This window comes from Misgurnus anguillicaudatus, chromosome 5 (assembly GCF_027580225.2).
Source record: "Misgurnus anguillicaudatus chromosome 5, ASM2758022v2, whole genome shotgun sequence".
Lineage (NCBI taxonomy): Eukaryota > Metazoa > Chordata > Actinopteri > Cypriniformes > Cobitidae > Misgurnus > Misgurnus anguillicaudatus.
Window position 1 is genome coordinate 22,752,325 of NC_073341.2, and position 16,130 is coordinate 22,768,454.

The 16,130-nt window shown below is 37.8% G+C and overlaps 1 protein-coding gene across 1 annotated transcript in view; it reads left to right on the forward strand.

Moving 5' to 3' along the window:
* dock8 (dedicator of cytokinesis 8) overlaps window positions 1-16,130 on the forward strand; it is a 58,516-nt gene that overhangs the window by 18,980 nt on the left and 23,406 nt on the right. The window contains exons 6-26 of the mRNA XM_073867754.1: window positions 710-922; window positions 1,084-1,169; window positions 2,535-2,601; window positions 4,896-5,045; window positions 5,180-5,260; window positions 5,735-5,891; window positions 6,017-6,138; window positions 7,907-7,997; window positions 8,237-8,399; window positions 9,373-9,490; window positions 9,687-9,757; window positions 9,844-9,988; window positions 10,104-10,205; window positions 11,283-11,378; window positions 11,474-11,708; window positions 11,964-12,128; window positions 13,977-14,149; window positions 14,235-14,330; window positions 14,423-14,526; window positions 14,676-14,817; window positions 14,943-15,053. Of these exons, the coding sequence (XP_073723855.1) occupies window positions 710-922; window positions 1,084-1,169; window positions 2,535-2,601; window positions 4,896-5,045; window positions 5,180-5,260; window positions 5,735-5,891; window positions 6,017-6,138; window positions 7,907-7,997; window positions 8,237-8,399; window positions 9,373-9,490; window positions 9,687-9,757; window positions 9,844-9,988; window positions 10,104-10,205; window positions 11,283-11,378; window positions 11,474-11,708; window positions 11,964-12,128; window positions 13,977-14,149; window positions 14,235-14,330; window positions 14,423-14,526; window positions 14,676-14,817; window positions 14,943-15,053 (2,688 nt within the window). The remainder of the gene's footprint in view (window positions 1-709; window positions 923-1,083; window positions 1,170-2,534; window positions 2,602-4,895; window positions 5,046-5,179; window positions 5,261-5,734; window positions 5,892-6,016; window positions 6,139-7,906; window positions 7,998-8,236; window positions 8,400-9,372; window positions 9,491-9,686; window positions 9,758-9,843; window positions 9,989-10,103; window positions 10,206-11,282; window positions 11,379-11,473; window positions 11,709-11,963; window positions 12,129-13,976; window positions 14,150-14,234; window positions 14,331-14,422; window positions 14,527-14,675; window positions 14,818-14,942; window positions 15,054-16,130) is intronic.

The window sequence follows — 16,130 nt, forward strand, 5'->3', positions numbered from 1 at the left end:
ACTGAAGGGATTATTTGCAATCCATAGAAGTGCCAAGCTTCACAGTAGCCAAGACTGTTTTGTAATGTTTGTCATTGAGCAAGTAGATTAGGAAAAAGCAAATGGTATGGTAAGGTCTGTCCCATAGACTAGACACAATGCATCATTGGAAATCAACCTGGTACCCTCTATTATAGCCGGTGCATATGGTTCTTATATTTACCATTTAACAAAAATCTCTCATAGGGTTTTGGGAGAATTTATCTAAGGTTTTAAGGCTTATGGTCTTCCTGGAAAAAGAATTTGTCTTGGAGCTATATAGACTTCTCTGCTATTCTGCTGTATTCATATATTATTATTACCAGCAGGAAATAGCTGTCATTTTACAGTCTACTTGCTTAACTATGGACTCGATATAGTCCGTTTATAAGTAACACACTGGCAAAATGACTTGCGAGAGGTATGATATTCCATTAAGTCAATAGTGATTTAAAAGGTGTTTGATTTTATTTATTTATTATTTATAAAATATTTATTATTTCATATTTTTGGGGGGCAATGATTAGATGTCTCTTAAGTTTTCACTTGCCAAATTTAGCCTAGACATCTGAGCTGTGTTTGGATGGCTAGATGTCTAGTGTAAAATTGCTCTGATGCATATATTGTTCTATGCACTGATGCACTGACTTCAGTATAGCATTAAGACATCAGTGCCCCTCCTTTTTGTCAGGAAAAATCCCCGGCCCTACCAGCACTGTGTGACGATGGATCGCGGACCACGCTCACCTGCTCAGACTTCAACCTGCGGGCGCTGCAGCCGGACCGCCGTGTGGAAAGCCTCCTGCGTTTTAGCAACCCGGAGGAACTGGATCGCTTCAACCAGGAGGGCAGACAGAGCAACCGTCAGCCTGAGCTCTTCGGTCTTTACCCACCTATAGATGAGGTAAAGCTTCACCTGGGCCATCTTCACATCGACTTACAGTATAGCAAAACTTGTACAAGACTGAAGATAGTGTCGAAGTAGATGATTGAGTTGATGTTTTTGTGGATTATAACAAAATTGTGCCTCACAAACAACTTTAATCTGTCCTTTACCACCCGCAGGAGGATACAATAGCGATTCGTCCAATTCCTGACTGTCCCAGGGAGCATTTTGGACAGAGGATCCTAGTTCGATGTCAGAACATCAAGTAATACTTCTAATAATCTCTTCCATAGTTATTGCTTATTTTATTTGAATAATTGGTCACCATTCGACTGAAGCTTATAGGTGGGGTTTCACAGACAGAGTTTAGATTAAGCCAGGACTTTTTCAAAAGCTTTGCTACCAATTTCCTAAACCATCTCTACACTCTCTGAAATAAAGGTACAAAAGTTGTCACTTGGGCAGTCTTTAAAAAGGTACACATTTGTACCCAAAGAGTTCATATTAGTACTTCAAAGGTACATATTGTCAGTTTAAAGATACATATTTGTACCTAAATGGTACATATTAGGACCTTTTTTAAAGGGTACTGCCCCAGTGACAGCTGCATGTACCTTTATTTTTGACAGTGTATTTGCTGAAATCTTTTAAGCTGTATTCACTTTATGTTAAGTTGAGATTTCCTTAAAGGAATAGTCTACTCATTTTCAATATTAAAATATCTTATTACCTTAACTAAGAATTGTTGATTCATCCCTCTATCATCTGTGTGCGTGCACGTAAGCGCTGGAGCGCGCTGCAACGCTTCGATAGCATTTAGCTTAGCCCCATTCATTCAATTGTACCATTTAGAGATAAAGTTAGAAGTGACCAAACACATCAACGTTTTTCCTATTTAAGACGAGTAGTTATACGAGCAAGTTTGGTGGTAAAAAATAAAACGTAGCGCTTTTCTAAGCGGATTTAAAAGAGGAACTGTGTTTTGTGGCGTAGTAGCACTTTTGGGAGAACTTCGACTCGCCTGAAAAGTCCGCTCCCCTTCTCACTCTCATAATGGGAGAGGGAGGGTGTTACTGCGCCGAGTCGAAGTACTCCCAAAAGTGTTATTACGCCATAAAATATAGTTCCTCTTTTAAATCCGCTTAGAAAAGCGCTACGTTTTATTTTGTACCACCAAACTTGCTCGTATAACTACTCGTCTTAAATAGGAAAAACGTTGATGTGTTTGGTCACTTCTAACTTTATCTCTAAATGGTACAATTGAATGAATGGGGCTAAGCTAAATGCTATCGAAGCGTCGCAGCGCGCTCCAGCGCTTACGTGCACGCACACAGATGATAGAGGGATGTATCAACAGTTCTTAGTTAAGGTAATAACATATTTTAATATTGAAAATGAGTAGACTATTCCTTTAACAATAGAATAGCATCTGAGTTATATCAGTGCATTATAGATATCTACTTTTTACTGTAGTTTATTTATCATGCATTACTACTAAACAAAGCAGGGTAAAATAGTAATAGTAAAAATTCATCAAATACATCAAGGATATATGAAGTAACAAAAATTATATTATGGTTGTAAGTGATTCTGAGGAAATAAAGTGTGTTTTTCTGGCTTTTCTTTCCAGATTTGAGATTGATATTGAGCCACTCTTTGCGACAATGGCCCTTTACGACCTGAAGGAGAAGAAGAAGGTCAGTGTCTGTTATCTCATAAGCTATCTTTGGAAAAACTCTTATACATGATGCGTATCATACAAACATCAGATGTCCCCTGGCCAAGCATTGCTCCACATACTTGACATACTCTACATAATCTACATAATACTGTAGAGAGATAATTAATAAATATTCTTCCTGTCAGTGGACTTCCTGTCAGTCCTCCCACATTCTTCAACCTCAGTCTGAACACTGCAGGACCTTAAAGACAGAGTTCATCCAAAAATAAACATTTTTGTCACCATTTACTCTTCATTTTTGTCCTGAATCCATATGACTGACTTTCTTTTGTGCACAAAAGGTTTGTTAGTGACTGACAGTCTATTCATGTAGCCCAACACAACACTAGACACAATATGGGTTTGTTTTCCAGCAAATCCACATACTAATAAAACGTAAAGCCTGAATGCACTGTAAGTTGCTTTGTATTAAAACATAATTATATGTGAGACAGAATTCTTATTTTTGAAATGAAGGCCATTTTTATTAGCCATACCATTAAATTGTTTTTGTCAAAGGGACAATCAACCTGTTTTATATAAGACTATGGGATGGTTTCCCAGACAGGGATTATCTTAAACCAGGACTAGACCTTAGTTTAATCAGGAAATATAACTAGTTTTAAAGGTCACGTTCTTTCTGATCCCATTTTTAAACCAGTTTTTAGACAGTTTTTACATTTGTCCGGGAAACCGCCCCTACATGATTTACTCAGGGAATCTGCTGTCTTCACCATAAATTTATGCCGACTGACTGCCATAGAACCAAATGAATTAGCAAGAAGATGACTGTAAGTGCAATGCCATGCACATTTAAACTGACAGACAGCAGATATCATATTCGAAAGGAATGTAAGTGTTAGATTAATCCTCTTTAGCTTTGACTGAAGAAAGTTAATACTGCGCTGTCAGGTGTCACACCAGCAGATTTGTGCTAAATGTAGATGCACCAGTGGATTTATTCAACGGCTTAATTTTTCATCACTCCACAATAAATCCCCATCGAGTCAAAATTGTATATGCTTTTAATATGTATTTGTTAGCCATAATATCTATTAGGACATCATAAGGATATCTAGCTGAAACATTGACAAAATTCACTTTAAAAGAAATATCTACTGTATGCAAAACATATGGTCTCTTAATTCCACCAATGCAGATAAATGATTTTTATAACATCATTCTGCACTTCAGTTTCTTAATGAAATTACACATTTAAAAAAGGGCGAGGGGCCACTTAATTTATTCCACCCTAACGTCTTGTTATTTGTGATTCCGAGCGCGTTTTTTCCCTGCAGCGAATGTTTGTGGTAGTGGTAAATGTCTCTTGCTTCAGCCATTCTTCCGCTCTTTTCCCTGAACTTTGTCCGAAAACCCCATTGCAAGGCAGGAAGGCATCAAGGCATGTCCGAATCCATGGCTGTCCGAATTGCATTTCTCTGAGCTGCCTTCATGCCTCTTAAGTCATTGCCTCATGAGGCAGCGAGACAACAAGTCAGCTGCCTTAGTTTTCGGACGCAGCGATAGTAGCAAAGAGTATAGAGGGCTGTACTTCCCACACGTGCGACTTATTCGTGTATTGCAGTTTGGCTGGCGGTTATGTACGTGGCCCGCATACTGCCTCCCATGGTCGAAACTGGTATTAAGACACCTGTCGGGCTGTAGCTAGTAATTTAGCATGCTAATTCAGATTGATATCTCTGCACCACTATACCTTGTCATTTTTTTAATGACATCTTTGCCCTTATTTATTCTCATTCTTTTGATGCGTGTAGCTCATTTTTTAAAATCTTTTACCTCAATTCTTACAAATGGCCCCTTTAAACAGGGTTAGGAGCGTCACATTTCCGGCTGACGTCAGAGATATTCAGGCCAATCAGAACATACAGATTAGCTGGCCAATCAGGGACACAGCGCTTGAGTTTTGTACAAAATCGATGCGTTTGAGGAAAGCAGTATATCTGAAGCTACAAAATGTACAGTATGTGGAAAATAATGTTTTTTTAACCCAAAACCACGTTAACACATTGTATTATACCAAATACACAAAATAACATTGTTTTTTAGCAATGAAATTTTTAAACAAGCAAGATAATTTTTTAATGTTGATTAAAGCTGGTGTCATATAAGATTCAGAAGGGAGATTCAGAGTTTGTCAGTAAGAAGTATTTGCATTCTGATGTTGCTTTAAAACAATCATTAACAGGGAGTATTAACAGAAAGTTTATTTGTGTACGCCAGTCATCATGTGATGTATTCTGATCTCTATAGATTTCCGAAAACTTCCACTTTGACCTGAACTCTGATCAGATGAAGAGCTCCCTTCGCTCCCACACCCCTCACATCGACACCTCTACTTTGGCCAGAGCTGCGATTTTCTCCATCTCTTACCCATCTCCAGACATCTACCTGGTCATTAAGGTAGTTTTAGTTCAAAGTCTTATTGATGGTGGTCATTCCCATAATAATAGGAGTACTAACTATTCACACTGTTATTAGGAAGATGGTGGAGAAGTTATGAAGAGTGTGCTGCTAATAATGTACATATGTTTCAGATTGAGAAAGTTCTTCAGCAGGGAGAGATTGGGGATTGTGCTGAACCATACATGGTAATGAAGGAAAATGAAACTGCAAAGGTAACTACAGAAAAAAACTCTCTCCTTACTCCATGGCCAAAGTATGTGGACACCCAGGGTTTGGTTAGGATCCTTAATTCCACTGAAGACATATCTTAATGATACGGCATACGTGACATTCTAGAGATAAGTCTGCTATGACATGTTAGCTCAGTTGGATTGTGTTAGCAGTGCAAAAGGTGATAGATTCGATCTCAAGGGAATACACCTACTGATGTAATGCACTGTAAATTGCTTGTTAATAATAGTCTCCTTAGATAAATGTGTCTGCCAAGTGCATAAATGTAATAGTGTGGAAAAATGTAACTGGCCTACACAAACTTGAACCTCAGTAAACATCACCTCAGCATTGGCTTAAGAGTGTATATTCATTCAGTGTTTTCTCAAATTCATAATTTTACCAATGAAAAATAATACAGTGAACAGACACTGTACTTGTGTACAAAGCTCTTGCCGCTCTTATGTATCCATCAGAACAAAGAGAAGCTGGAGAAGTTGAAAAATCAGGCAGAGGGCTTCTGTCAGAGGCTGGGCCGCTACAGGATGCCATTTGCCTTCGCCACGGTCAATATCATGAGTGTGATCAGCTCTACGCTGGAGCGAGACACAGCTGACACAGACAGCCTCAATGGTAAGTCGGTCACTAGACACTAGCGGTTCATTCTTTCCTATAATGAATCAGCAAAACATATTACTTTGAAATGTCGTTTAGGTTTGCTGTGCTACTATAATGTACCTTGTTTGATTTGGGCACAGGCAGGGGTTTGGACAAAAAGAGTCTGCCTAGACGTAACTCTGACAGATTTAGCATGATGGAGGAGAGCTACTGTATATCTGGCTTTAAGCCAGCTGTCACCCATTGCACATTCATCAAGCAGGTACAGCCTTTCACTGGTATAAAGATTTTAGAATTAGGTTTATCGCTTGGGTAATATTGAATAATAGAGAAAATTCTCTCATCATTTATAAACCCATATGCCATTACAAATGTATATGCTTCCTTTCTTCAGTTAAACACAAATGGTTAATTTTAAATAAAAATGCTCGCGTGGTATCTTCATCTTATATGGAATCCAAAATCCATTAATGTGATCCAAGTGACTGTGGTGAATTAAGACCAAAGTATGGTCCACTTTTTACAAGTATGCAAGGGTCCGTACTTCACCCGCACCACCGGATTTTTGTAACCATGCGTGTATCTGTCGTGCATGCGCTTACTGGAGAATGCATTATGTTGCCCAGGAGATGCAATACAGTTTGTGACAATGCGCATGCGTCAAACGTCTGTGTAGATGTACAAATGAGATAAACTATGGCTGCGTCCGAAATCGCATACTGTGACAGTAGGTACTAAATTAGATAAAGTACCTACTCATCGACCGTTAAATATGGCGAGTATGAATGAATTCGGATGTATTACATTCACCATGTTGAAATATCAACTGACATACGTTGTCATTAAAACAAGTTAGTCGTTAACTGGAATGACGTTAATCTCTGCAATTTAAACACAAGGGGCAGCTGTTTAATATATGAATAGGGCCGTGTTACTGCTTTTGGACATTTTTGAATAAAATAACCACCTCAGTCTTCTTCTTCGTTGGATAACTCCTCTCCTGGGGACTCATGGGATAGTAAAGTGTCCATCGAATGAACAATTTGGGATCTTCACGGAAGTACACTCTAAGAAAGGATGTGTTAATTTTAACACATTGTTTTGTGTTAAACTATTTAACACATTATGTGTTATTTTAACACATTGTGTGTCATTTCGTGTAGATTGTGAGCTTAAATAAATGAAATGGACAACACAAGATGTGTTAAAACAACACAAAGTGTGTTATTCCAAAAATAACACAGAGATGTGTTAAGTTAAGGACAACACACTAGATGTGTTGTCCTTGACTAGACACAAGATGTGTTAATTTAACACATTCATTTTAAGAGTGTAGTAGTTCATCCGGGTACCTTTCGCATATTGTTTTTGGAATGCTATGAATTCGGACACACTACTCGCCTCACCTCATGCTTTTCACCTACTATATAGTATGGAAGTAGGCGGTTTTGGACGCAGCCTATGCTGTGAATTCGTGCGTGCGCATACATTTGTGTACACGCAAAAACAGTGTCTTCTGAAGCAAAACAATATAATTAAGTATATTTTGAGCTTATTTGTCTTGTCACAAAAAAACATGTGACAGCTAGTTAGTTATATAAAAACCGATGAAATTTAAAAGTTATTGTTTCCATGGATATGTGGCATACCGATTGATAAAATATATATTACTCAAAATAAGAAAAGTTTTTACTTTTTGCTTTAGAATACGTTTATCTCTACGCACTGGAGGCATTGGTATGCTATTTAAGGCTTTACTGTGTTAAAACAAAGTCAACCGCAATTGAATGTGTATTGTAAGATAAAGTCTGTAACCTTGAGTGCATTATTTAATTCTTAACATTCTCCAGATGAATCAATGTCTGCGTCCTTCAGCTCTAGTATGACACTGCGTTCTTTAAAACGTATAGCTTCATCTAAAGTGATTAATAACTGTGCAGTTCTCTGTTAAAAGATTTAAAATCATTTTGAAAAGATGTCAAATTTGTAAAATGCTGTGGCCGAGTAACCATCACCTGTTTGTTGGGCAGGAAGGTGAACGTTTGAGTGATGAGGACCTTTTTAAGTTCCTTGGGGACATCAAGAGATCTTCCAATCAGCGGCGTGTCAAGGTCATACCTGGTGAGGACACTTTCATTTGTGTCTTACCTGATCTTGTGCTGTTATTGTTATTTTGTCCTCTTTGTAAAGCATGATAAAATGTCTGGCTGATTACTCAGATTTTATATGACTTGCACTGAAGAAGGGACACAAGCTATATCTAGGAGGAAGCAGAATATCATAGTTTTTTTTTAAATCAGACCAGTGATGCATTATACCCTTGTAACTACATATCAATGTTGTGAAAATGTGTTTGACAGGCTATCTAAAACTGGAAGTGTCACCAGTGCCAGATGTAGTGCCTGGGTGTCTGTCCCCTGAACTGATTCCTGTAAAGCCCTTGTCTGAGAAACATCCACGGGCAGTTAAAGAAGTGCTGGAGTTCCCTTCTCGTGAAGTCTACGTGCCTCACAATATATATAGGTGAGCCGCCTTACACACAACAAGTAGTTTATGTGCTCATACTCAATATGAAACACAAATTTGCATGCATCTAGATTAGGGGTTTTCAAATTGGGGCCAGGAGGTTCTAGAAGGTCCCCAGAGAAAAAAAAACAAAGAAATGTACAGTACTGTGCAAAAGTCTTAGGCCACCATGCCAGAATTAGATTTGTTGTTATAGTGCAATGTTATAGTGATCATATATAATTGTTTCTCAGTCTCTTTAATAGAATACATCCAGAAAATGCAAGAAAATTTGTATATAGTATTAAAAACTATAAAATGTAAACTGATGTGTCAAGTTTTTAGGGTAAACTCCCCTTCAACTTGAGCAATAGCAGGAAACTGCAGTATCTCTTAAAAATAAATGAAATTAAATCCTAATTTCTAATTTTAAAGAAATTTGTCTTTTTACTTCATACTGCTCAAAAACGCTCAAGATGTGTTTAGTGCCAAGAGAGGTCACACTAAACACCGACAATGCCTAAAGAAGACATTTAGTCTTGAAAATTTAATTTTTAATTAATTTTTTTTGTACATATTTCCTATATTTTCTGTTTGTATCTTAATAAAATAGATTGAAACATAAATAAGGATGGACATTAAAACTTCTAAAACAAGAAGTCTGGTGGTTGTGGCCTAAGACTTTTGCACAGTACTGTATCTCTTTATGTTTATACATCTAGCATTATTTGTTATACATAAAAATATATAAATTGCTATATACATGTTATAAAATGTTAGTTAGGGGATTCCTCACAAAACCCCTGATCTGTGCTTGATTTTTAATGCTGACTTGTGAGCAATCTGCGCCATCTAGTGGTCATTAAATGTTTGCACGTCCTATTATTGACTTCAATGGGAATAATTGTTTTCATACAGATCATTTATTTTCCTCATCATTTAAACAATTATGTTAATATATTATATAATTTTAAATTTCATTACATTACAGGAACCTGCTGTACGTTTACCCTCTCAGGCTAAATCTCACCAACCGTTTGACTTCAGCTAGAAACATTACTGTTAAAATTCAGTTTATGAGTGGTGAAGATCCCAGCTGTGCCATGCCTGTGAGTATAATACACACACAAAGACTCACAGATACATGAAAGTGTTGTTTCGTATGTCATACACTGTATGGTACTAGTCCTGGACAATCAAACAGCTGCTGTAGCCACATGTTTGATACTAAGTTGTAAGGCATCAGAAGATTGTGAAACTAAAGATGCTGTATTTACAAAACCTAATGAGCAAATGTTCCTAAAGGTAATCCATGGAAAATCAAGCGGTCCTGAGCTTCTTCAAGAGATCTACACCCCTGTCACATACCACAACCGGTAATCACTCTTGCTCACTGCACCTTTGATAGGGCAATATAGCCTCCAAATACAAATATTAGGAGCTGTTATCTTCTCCACTGCAGGTCTCCAGACTTCTATGATGAGGTGAAGATCCGCATGCCGGCCCGTTTGACAGAGAAACATCATCTACTTTTCACTTTCTACCATATCAGCTGTCAACAGAAACAGAACCAGGCGGGAAATTTGGAGACTCTCATTGGATATTCAGTAAGTGACATATTTTGTCCCGCCGTTTACACACACACCCACACAAACGTATATATTTGTAAATGGCATGAATATTTATATCTGTAAACGTCATAAGTATATTTTCTCTTGCCAGTGGTTACCCATATTGAATAATGACAGGCTTCAGACGGGGCAACAGTGTCTGCCAATCGTTCTGGATAAACTTCCTCTTAACTACTCCATGCATTTTCCAGAGGTACAGTGAATCATTTAACATCTGTCTTATTTAAAGGAATAGTCCATTTTCTAAAAAGAAACATCCAGATAATTTACTCACCAGCATGTCATCCAAAATGTTGATGTCTTTCTTTGTTCAGTCCAGAAGAAATTTTGTTTTTTGAGGAAAACATTGCAGGATTTTTCTCATTTTAATGGACTTTAATAGACACCAACACTTAACACTTAACTCAACACGTAACAGTTTTTTTTCAACAGAGTTTCAAAGGACTATAAATGATCCCAAACGAGGCATAAGGGTCTTATCTAGCGAAACGATTGTCATTTTTCATAAGAAAAATAAAAAAGATGTACTTTTAAACCACAACTTTTCGTCTAGGTCCAGTCCAGCGCGGCCTTACGTAATTGCGTACTGACGTAGGGAGGTCACGTGTTACATATATAAAACGCACATTTGCGGACCATTTTAAACAATAAACTGACACAAAGACATTTTTTAGTATCATTCCACATACAACAACGTCGGAACGATCTTCTTTCAACACACTTGTAAACACTGGGGCTGAGTTTCGCGTTCGTCCTCTGTGACCTCTTGATGTCATGATGTATTGCGTGAGGTCACGCTGACGCTTTCAGGACCGGAGGAAGACGAGAAATTGTAGTTTAAAAATGCATATTTGTTATTTTTCTTGTCAAAAATGACAATCGTTTCACTAGATAAGACCCTTATGCCTCGTTTGGGATCGTTTATAGTCCTTTGATAGTCTGTTGAAAAAAACTGTTAAGTGTTGGTGTCCATTAAAGTCCATTAAAATGAGAAAAATCCTGCAATGTTTTCCTCAAAAGACATAATTTTTTCTGGACTGAACAAAGAAAGACATCAACATTTTGGATGACATGGTGGTGAGTAAATTATCTGGATTTTTCTTTTAAGAAAACGGACTAATCCGTTTACTTAGATTCCTGTTTCATAACAGAGACAATTCTTTTCATTTTGTCACTTCATGTAATGTTTATATAGTTTACAGTGATATTTCACTTGTTGTTCTGGAGCGTGTATAATTGTGTAATTTCATTTCTTTACTCTTGCCCTTAGAAATTGCCGCCTCAAGTTCCCCCAGTCAAATGGATGGAAAATCACAAAGGACTGTTTAGCCTTGAGTTAGTCTGTGTGTCCTCAGTTCAAACACAGGTGTGCAATAGTTTATTCAGCATTGAACTATTTTCATATTCGAAACGTATGTATTCAGAACTAATGTGGCTTTTCTTTATCGTCTGGTTTCACAGGACAACCACCTGGAGCGTTTCTTCACTCTGTGTCACGCTCTGGAGGGAAAGTCCACGTTTCCCATCCGAGTTGGTGATGAGAAGATTTCGGAGAACAGGTTTGAGCATGAGCTGAAGCTGAGCATCATCTCGCTGTCCTCCGCGGGACTGGAGCCACTGGTGCTTTTCCTCCATCAGGTTCTGGACAAACTCTTTCGTCTCATCATGCAACCCATGGTGATCGCAGGACAGACCGGTGAGTTTCAGTAAAGGAAGATTAGCAGCTTGGACAAACACAATTTCTTACAAACGCATCTCAAATTTTAATTGCACATTTAAAAATCATATTTGCTTTTAATTTCTGTGTCCTTCTGCCACATGGCAATCCCCAATGAAATGAATTAATTCAAAGCATCCTTGGAAAGGGCTAATGTTTTTATCATGTTTGCTTGTATGATTTTCAGCTGGTTTTAAAGGGTGATATTTTGCTATCTTGTTTTTTTTTTTGCAGCGAATCTGTCCCAGATCGCGTTTGAGTCTGTGGTGTCAGTCGTCAATAGCCTTCACAACAGTCAGGAGCTGGGGAAGGACCATCAGGGCAGAAACTGTCTCCTAGCAACATACCTGTACTTTGTATTTCGGTTGCCAGATACGCAACACGAAATCCACACCACAGGTAAGGCTTTGATGTAATTTAACTACATTTAAAGGAACATTATGTAAGAAATGTATATCAATTAATCATAAAATGGCCCTGATATGTCACTAGACATTAAGAAATCATTTTAATTTCAAATACTTATATCACTGACAAGAGTGGTCTGGCCAGGATATTGTGATTTAAAAAGTGGAGTTGCAGCCCACAACTGATGTTTATGTTGTCATTTTGTGTATTGACCACAAGTTGTGTGATTGCAGTACCCGTTTTAGCCACAAGTTCTGTTATTGCAATACCAGTTTTGGCCACAATCCTACATACTGTTCTTTAATGCTACAAAGCAATCTGTATCTTTTTTCAGGGTTCCCACAAGTCTTTGAAATCCTTGAAAGTTTGTGAATCTGGGGGAAAACGTCAGGGCCCTGGGAAGTTTTTGAAAATATACATCCGTAGATACAGGTCATTAACTCTTTCCCCGCCCGCGTTTTTAAAAAAAGTTGCCAGCCAGCGCCAGCATTTTTCATGATTTCACAAAAGTTTAATGCCTTCCAGAAAATGTTCTTCTCTAAATATATAAACAAACAATATATCAGATGAAAGAACAGACCCTCTGCTTTCAAACAAAAAACCCAACATGGGTAGGTTTCTTCAAAAACACCCAATTTGGAGCAAAAAGCTGAGATAATTCCATTTTGCGAAGGACTTTTGATAGAGATCAGATGCAGAGCGATCTTTAAAACATACATGGAGTTCTTTCTCTTTCACGTGAGGCGCTACTTCCGGGTTGTATAAGTTGCAGAAGTGGATAATAGCCACCTGGTGGATAATAGCGGTATTGCGGAAAGACTGAAAATCTCGTCATTGGCGGGGAAGCGTTTTCTCTTAATTGACGAGATATCTCGTCAATGGTGGCGAAAGAGTTAAAAGTGCTTGAATCTATTTTATACAAGTTTTCTGGAAAAAATCCATATTATTCTATAGTGTAGACTTTTTAAGCAAACGTGCTAAACTGTTTGCTTTAAATGCTTATATCTTCTGTATGTGAAATGTTGATTCATACCAAAATGCTTTTTTCACACATGAAAACGTCTCGGGTTACGTATGTAACTGTTGTTCCCTGAGAAGGGAACGAGATGCTGCGTCTCCCTTTCCATACTTCCTGCATCCCTGTAACGCCGTCTTTGGCAATATTTCAGATAGCGATATACTTTCTGGCTCCCGTGTCACCCTGTCTTTGTCGTTAAGCCTCTCGAAAGGGAACTGTAACAATGTATCTTAAAAGGGAACATGTAACCTTGCTCTCACTTGAAATGTGTCCCCCATTTAGTCCTTGATTTGAGGGTATTGGACCTGGAAAGTCCTTGAAAAGTCCTTGAATTTGAAGTAAACAAACTTTGGGATGTATTGTGTGGTTGTTTTCAGTGAAGAGTAGCGTTTCAGTTTTTACAAAACTATAAACTTTTAGATTTTTTTTCTTTCAAAAGTAAACAAATAAATGGTAATTTATACATTTTGGAAGGACTTTTTATAGTTAATTTTAAGCAAATTTAATGCGAAAGTATTAAAGTATGAGTGTATAATACATGCCGAGAGCATTCGGATGATATCATTATTTCAGTTTTTGGATGGTTGTGGGATTTAGCGACTTTTGCATCTCAATTATTTCCATGGGAATCTAACCCATGACCCTAATGTAGTGCTTTTCCTTTTATTTTTTATTTCTTTATGTCTATAGTACACACAGACCTGCTAAACAGCATTAGAAGACGGGGTATACTTTTTGTTTTTTTTATTTGATGAGGGTCCGGGTCCAACCCATTCTCTCGCCGTCCTGACTAAACTCAAATTGAGTCTTATGTTCAACAGGACCAGGAGGTCTTATGGCTCACCCAGAGGCCAGGTACAGCACTCTGACTCGCACCACGGCTACCACGGTGGGCTACATGTTGCTTCAATCACGAATCCGATCCAGCAGCAATCCCGATATACCCGCACCACAGAGCCCAGAGGACACAGAGGTCATAAACATTCTCTCGAAGGTACGCGTATGCGTACGCAAACGTATAAGCGCATACATGCTGTTTGCACTTTTGCGTTATGTTCCTACCTTTTGATCGCCACCAGGGTTTAAATCATCCAGGCGGTCGGACATCCACAGCTGTAAATCTCACCAGCGCTTCTCAGAGCTCCGGTGGAAGCACACGACCTGTAAACAAAAAGGTGACTTTTCTGACTTTTTTATTACATTACACGATCATTTATACATGAGACGTTGGTAATAAGCAGATTTATTTGTTTCTGGTTCCTTGCAGTTGTTTCATGAAGAATTGGCTCTTCAGATGGTGGTCAGCACTGGGGTGTGCAGGGAGAACGTTTACAAATACGCTTGGTTCTTCTTCGAACTTCTTGTAAGAGGGTGATGGAGGGGTTCATCTGATTATGATCTATACACAAGCTGATAAGCGAATCAGTATAACGGCTCTCTTTGTCAGGTATAAGATGTTTTGTTGATGTTATCTGACAGTGTTTATTGTGTGTGTATGTGAACACGCTTCTTGTGAAAAGCATGTGTCAACACGTGTCTCAGCTGGATAAGAAGTCGGTCCTTCGCAGGAATCGTTTCTCGGACCGCTTCAAAGATGACATCACCACTATTGTCAATGTGGTTACTGCCGAGATCGGGAACATTTTAGTAAAACAGCAGAAGGTGTGCATTGTTATTATCATTGTGATGTTAAAGAATATGGGCCTTTATCATGAATAAATGTTATGTGTCTGTGATGATTAGAAGAGATGTGTGTGTGTGTGTGTGTGTGTGTTTATTTTTTGGAGCTGGAGCAGGCGGAGAAGGTTAACGTCAGCTTGGCTTTCTTCCTGTATGACTTGATGTCTCTTATGGACCGTGGCTTTGTGTTTCACCTGGTGAAGAATTACTGCAACCAGGTTAGGACGCTTACCTCATTTACCTCATTTATCTTTATTGTATGAATAAAATATTATTATTATTATTATTATTATTATTATTATTATTAGAGCTACAGAAGTGTTTTTCTCTTTGTCTTGGGTTGTTTAATTAACATTAATGACTCAGACTTGGGTAGAAAGATTTTATGTTCACTTGCTTTTTGAAACGCATCTCTCGTATGCACTACTGAGTGCCCTTAAACATTCGCACATACAGAGACCAAAGGTGAATCCCAAACATCGCAGCATAAAAAGTCGTAACGTTACATTGTTTTTCATTGCTTTATTCGCCAAATGTATGTTAATGGACAGTATGAGACACATTAGCGCAAGTCTCTAAAGTTTACACATCAAGAGTTCTGATCGATCACGTCTGACACATTCAACCACATGTGCCTCTGTGCCTACAGAGAGCTGCTCACTTTAGCGCCTTTTTGCGGATAAATACGTCCACATCGCAGATGTTGCTTCAGACAAGCACATGCAGGTCGCGGTTTCTGTTTGCGTCATCACAACAATTTATGGTGGCCGAATATTCGGTGCATCCCTAGTATATTCAAGAAAACATTTTCTTAGTATTATTGTCTTGTTTTCAGTAAAAATATCGAAAAATTCTTAAATTAAGATGCTTTTTCTTGATGAGCAAAACGACCCAAGAAAAGAAGTCTAGTTTTTAGACCAAAAATATCATATTTAAGTGATTTTGTGCATAAAACAAGCAAAAAAATCTGCCAATGGGGTAAGCAAAAACATTTTGAACATTTTTCTTAAACACTAAATTCAAGAAAATTTCAGGATAAATTAACTTACCCCATTGGCAGATTGTTTTGTTTGTTTTATGCACAAAATCACTTAAATTTGATATTTTGGGTCTAAAAACTAAACTTATTTTCTTGGGTCGTTTTGCTCATCAAGAAAAAGCATCTTTATTTAAGATTTTTTAAATATTTTGACTAAAAACAAGACAAAAATACTACGATTTTTTTCTTGAAAATAATTTTTTGCAGTGTACACTACAAAAAAAGACTTTCTTACTTAGTATTTTTGTCTTGTTTT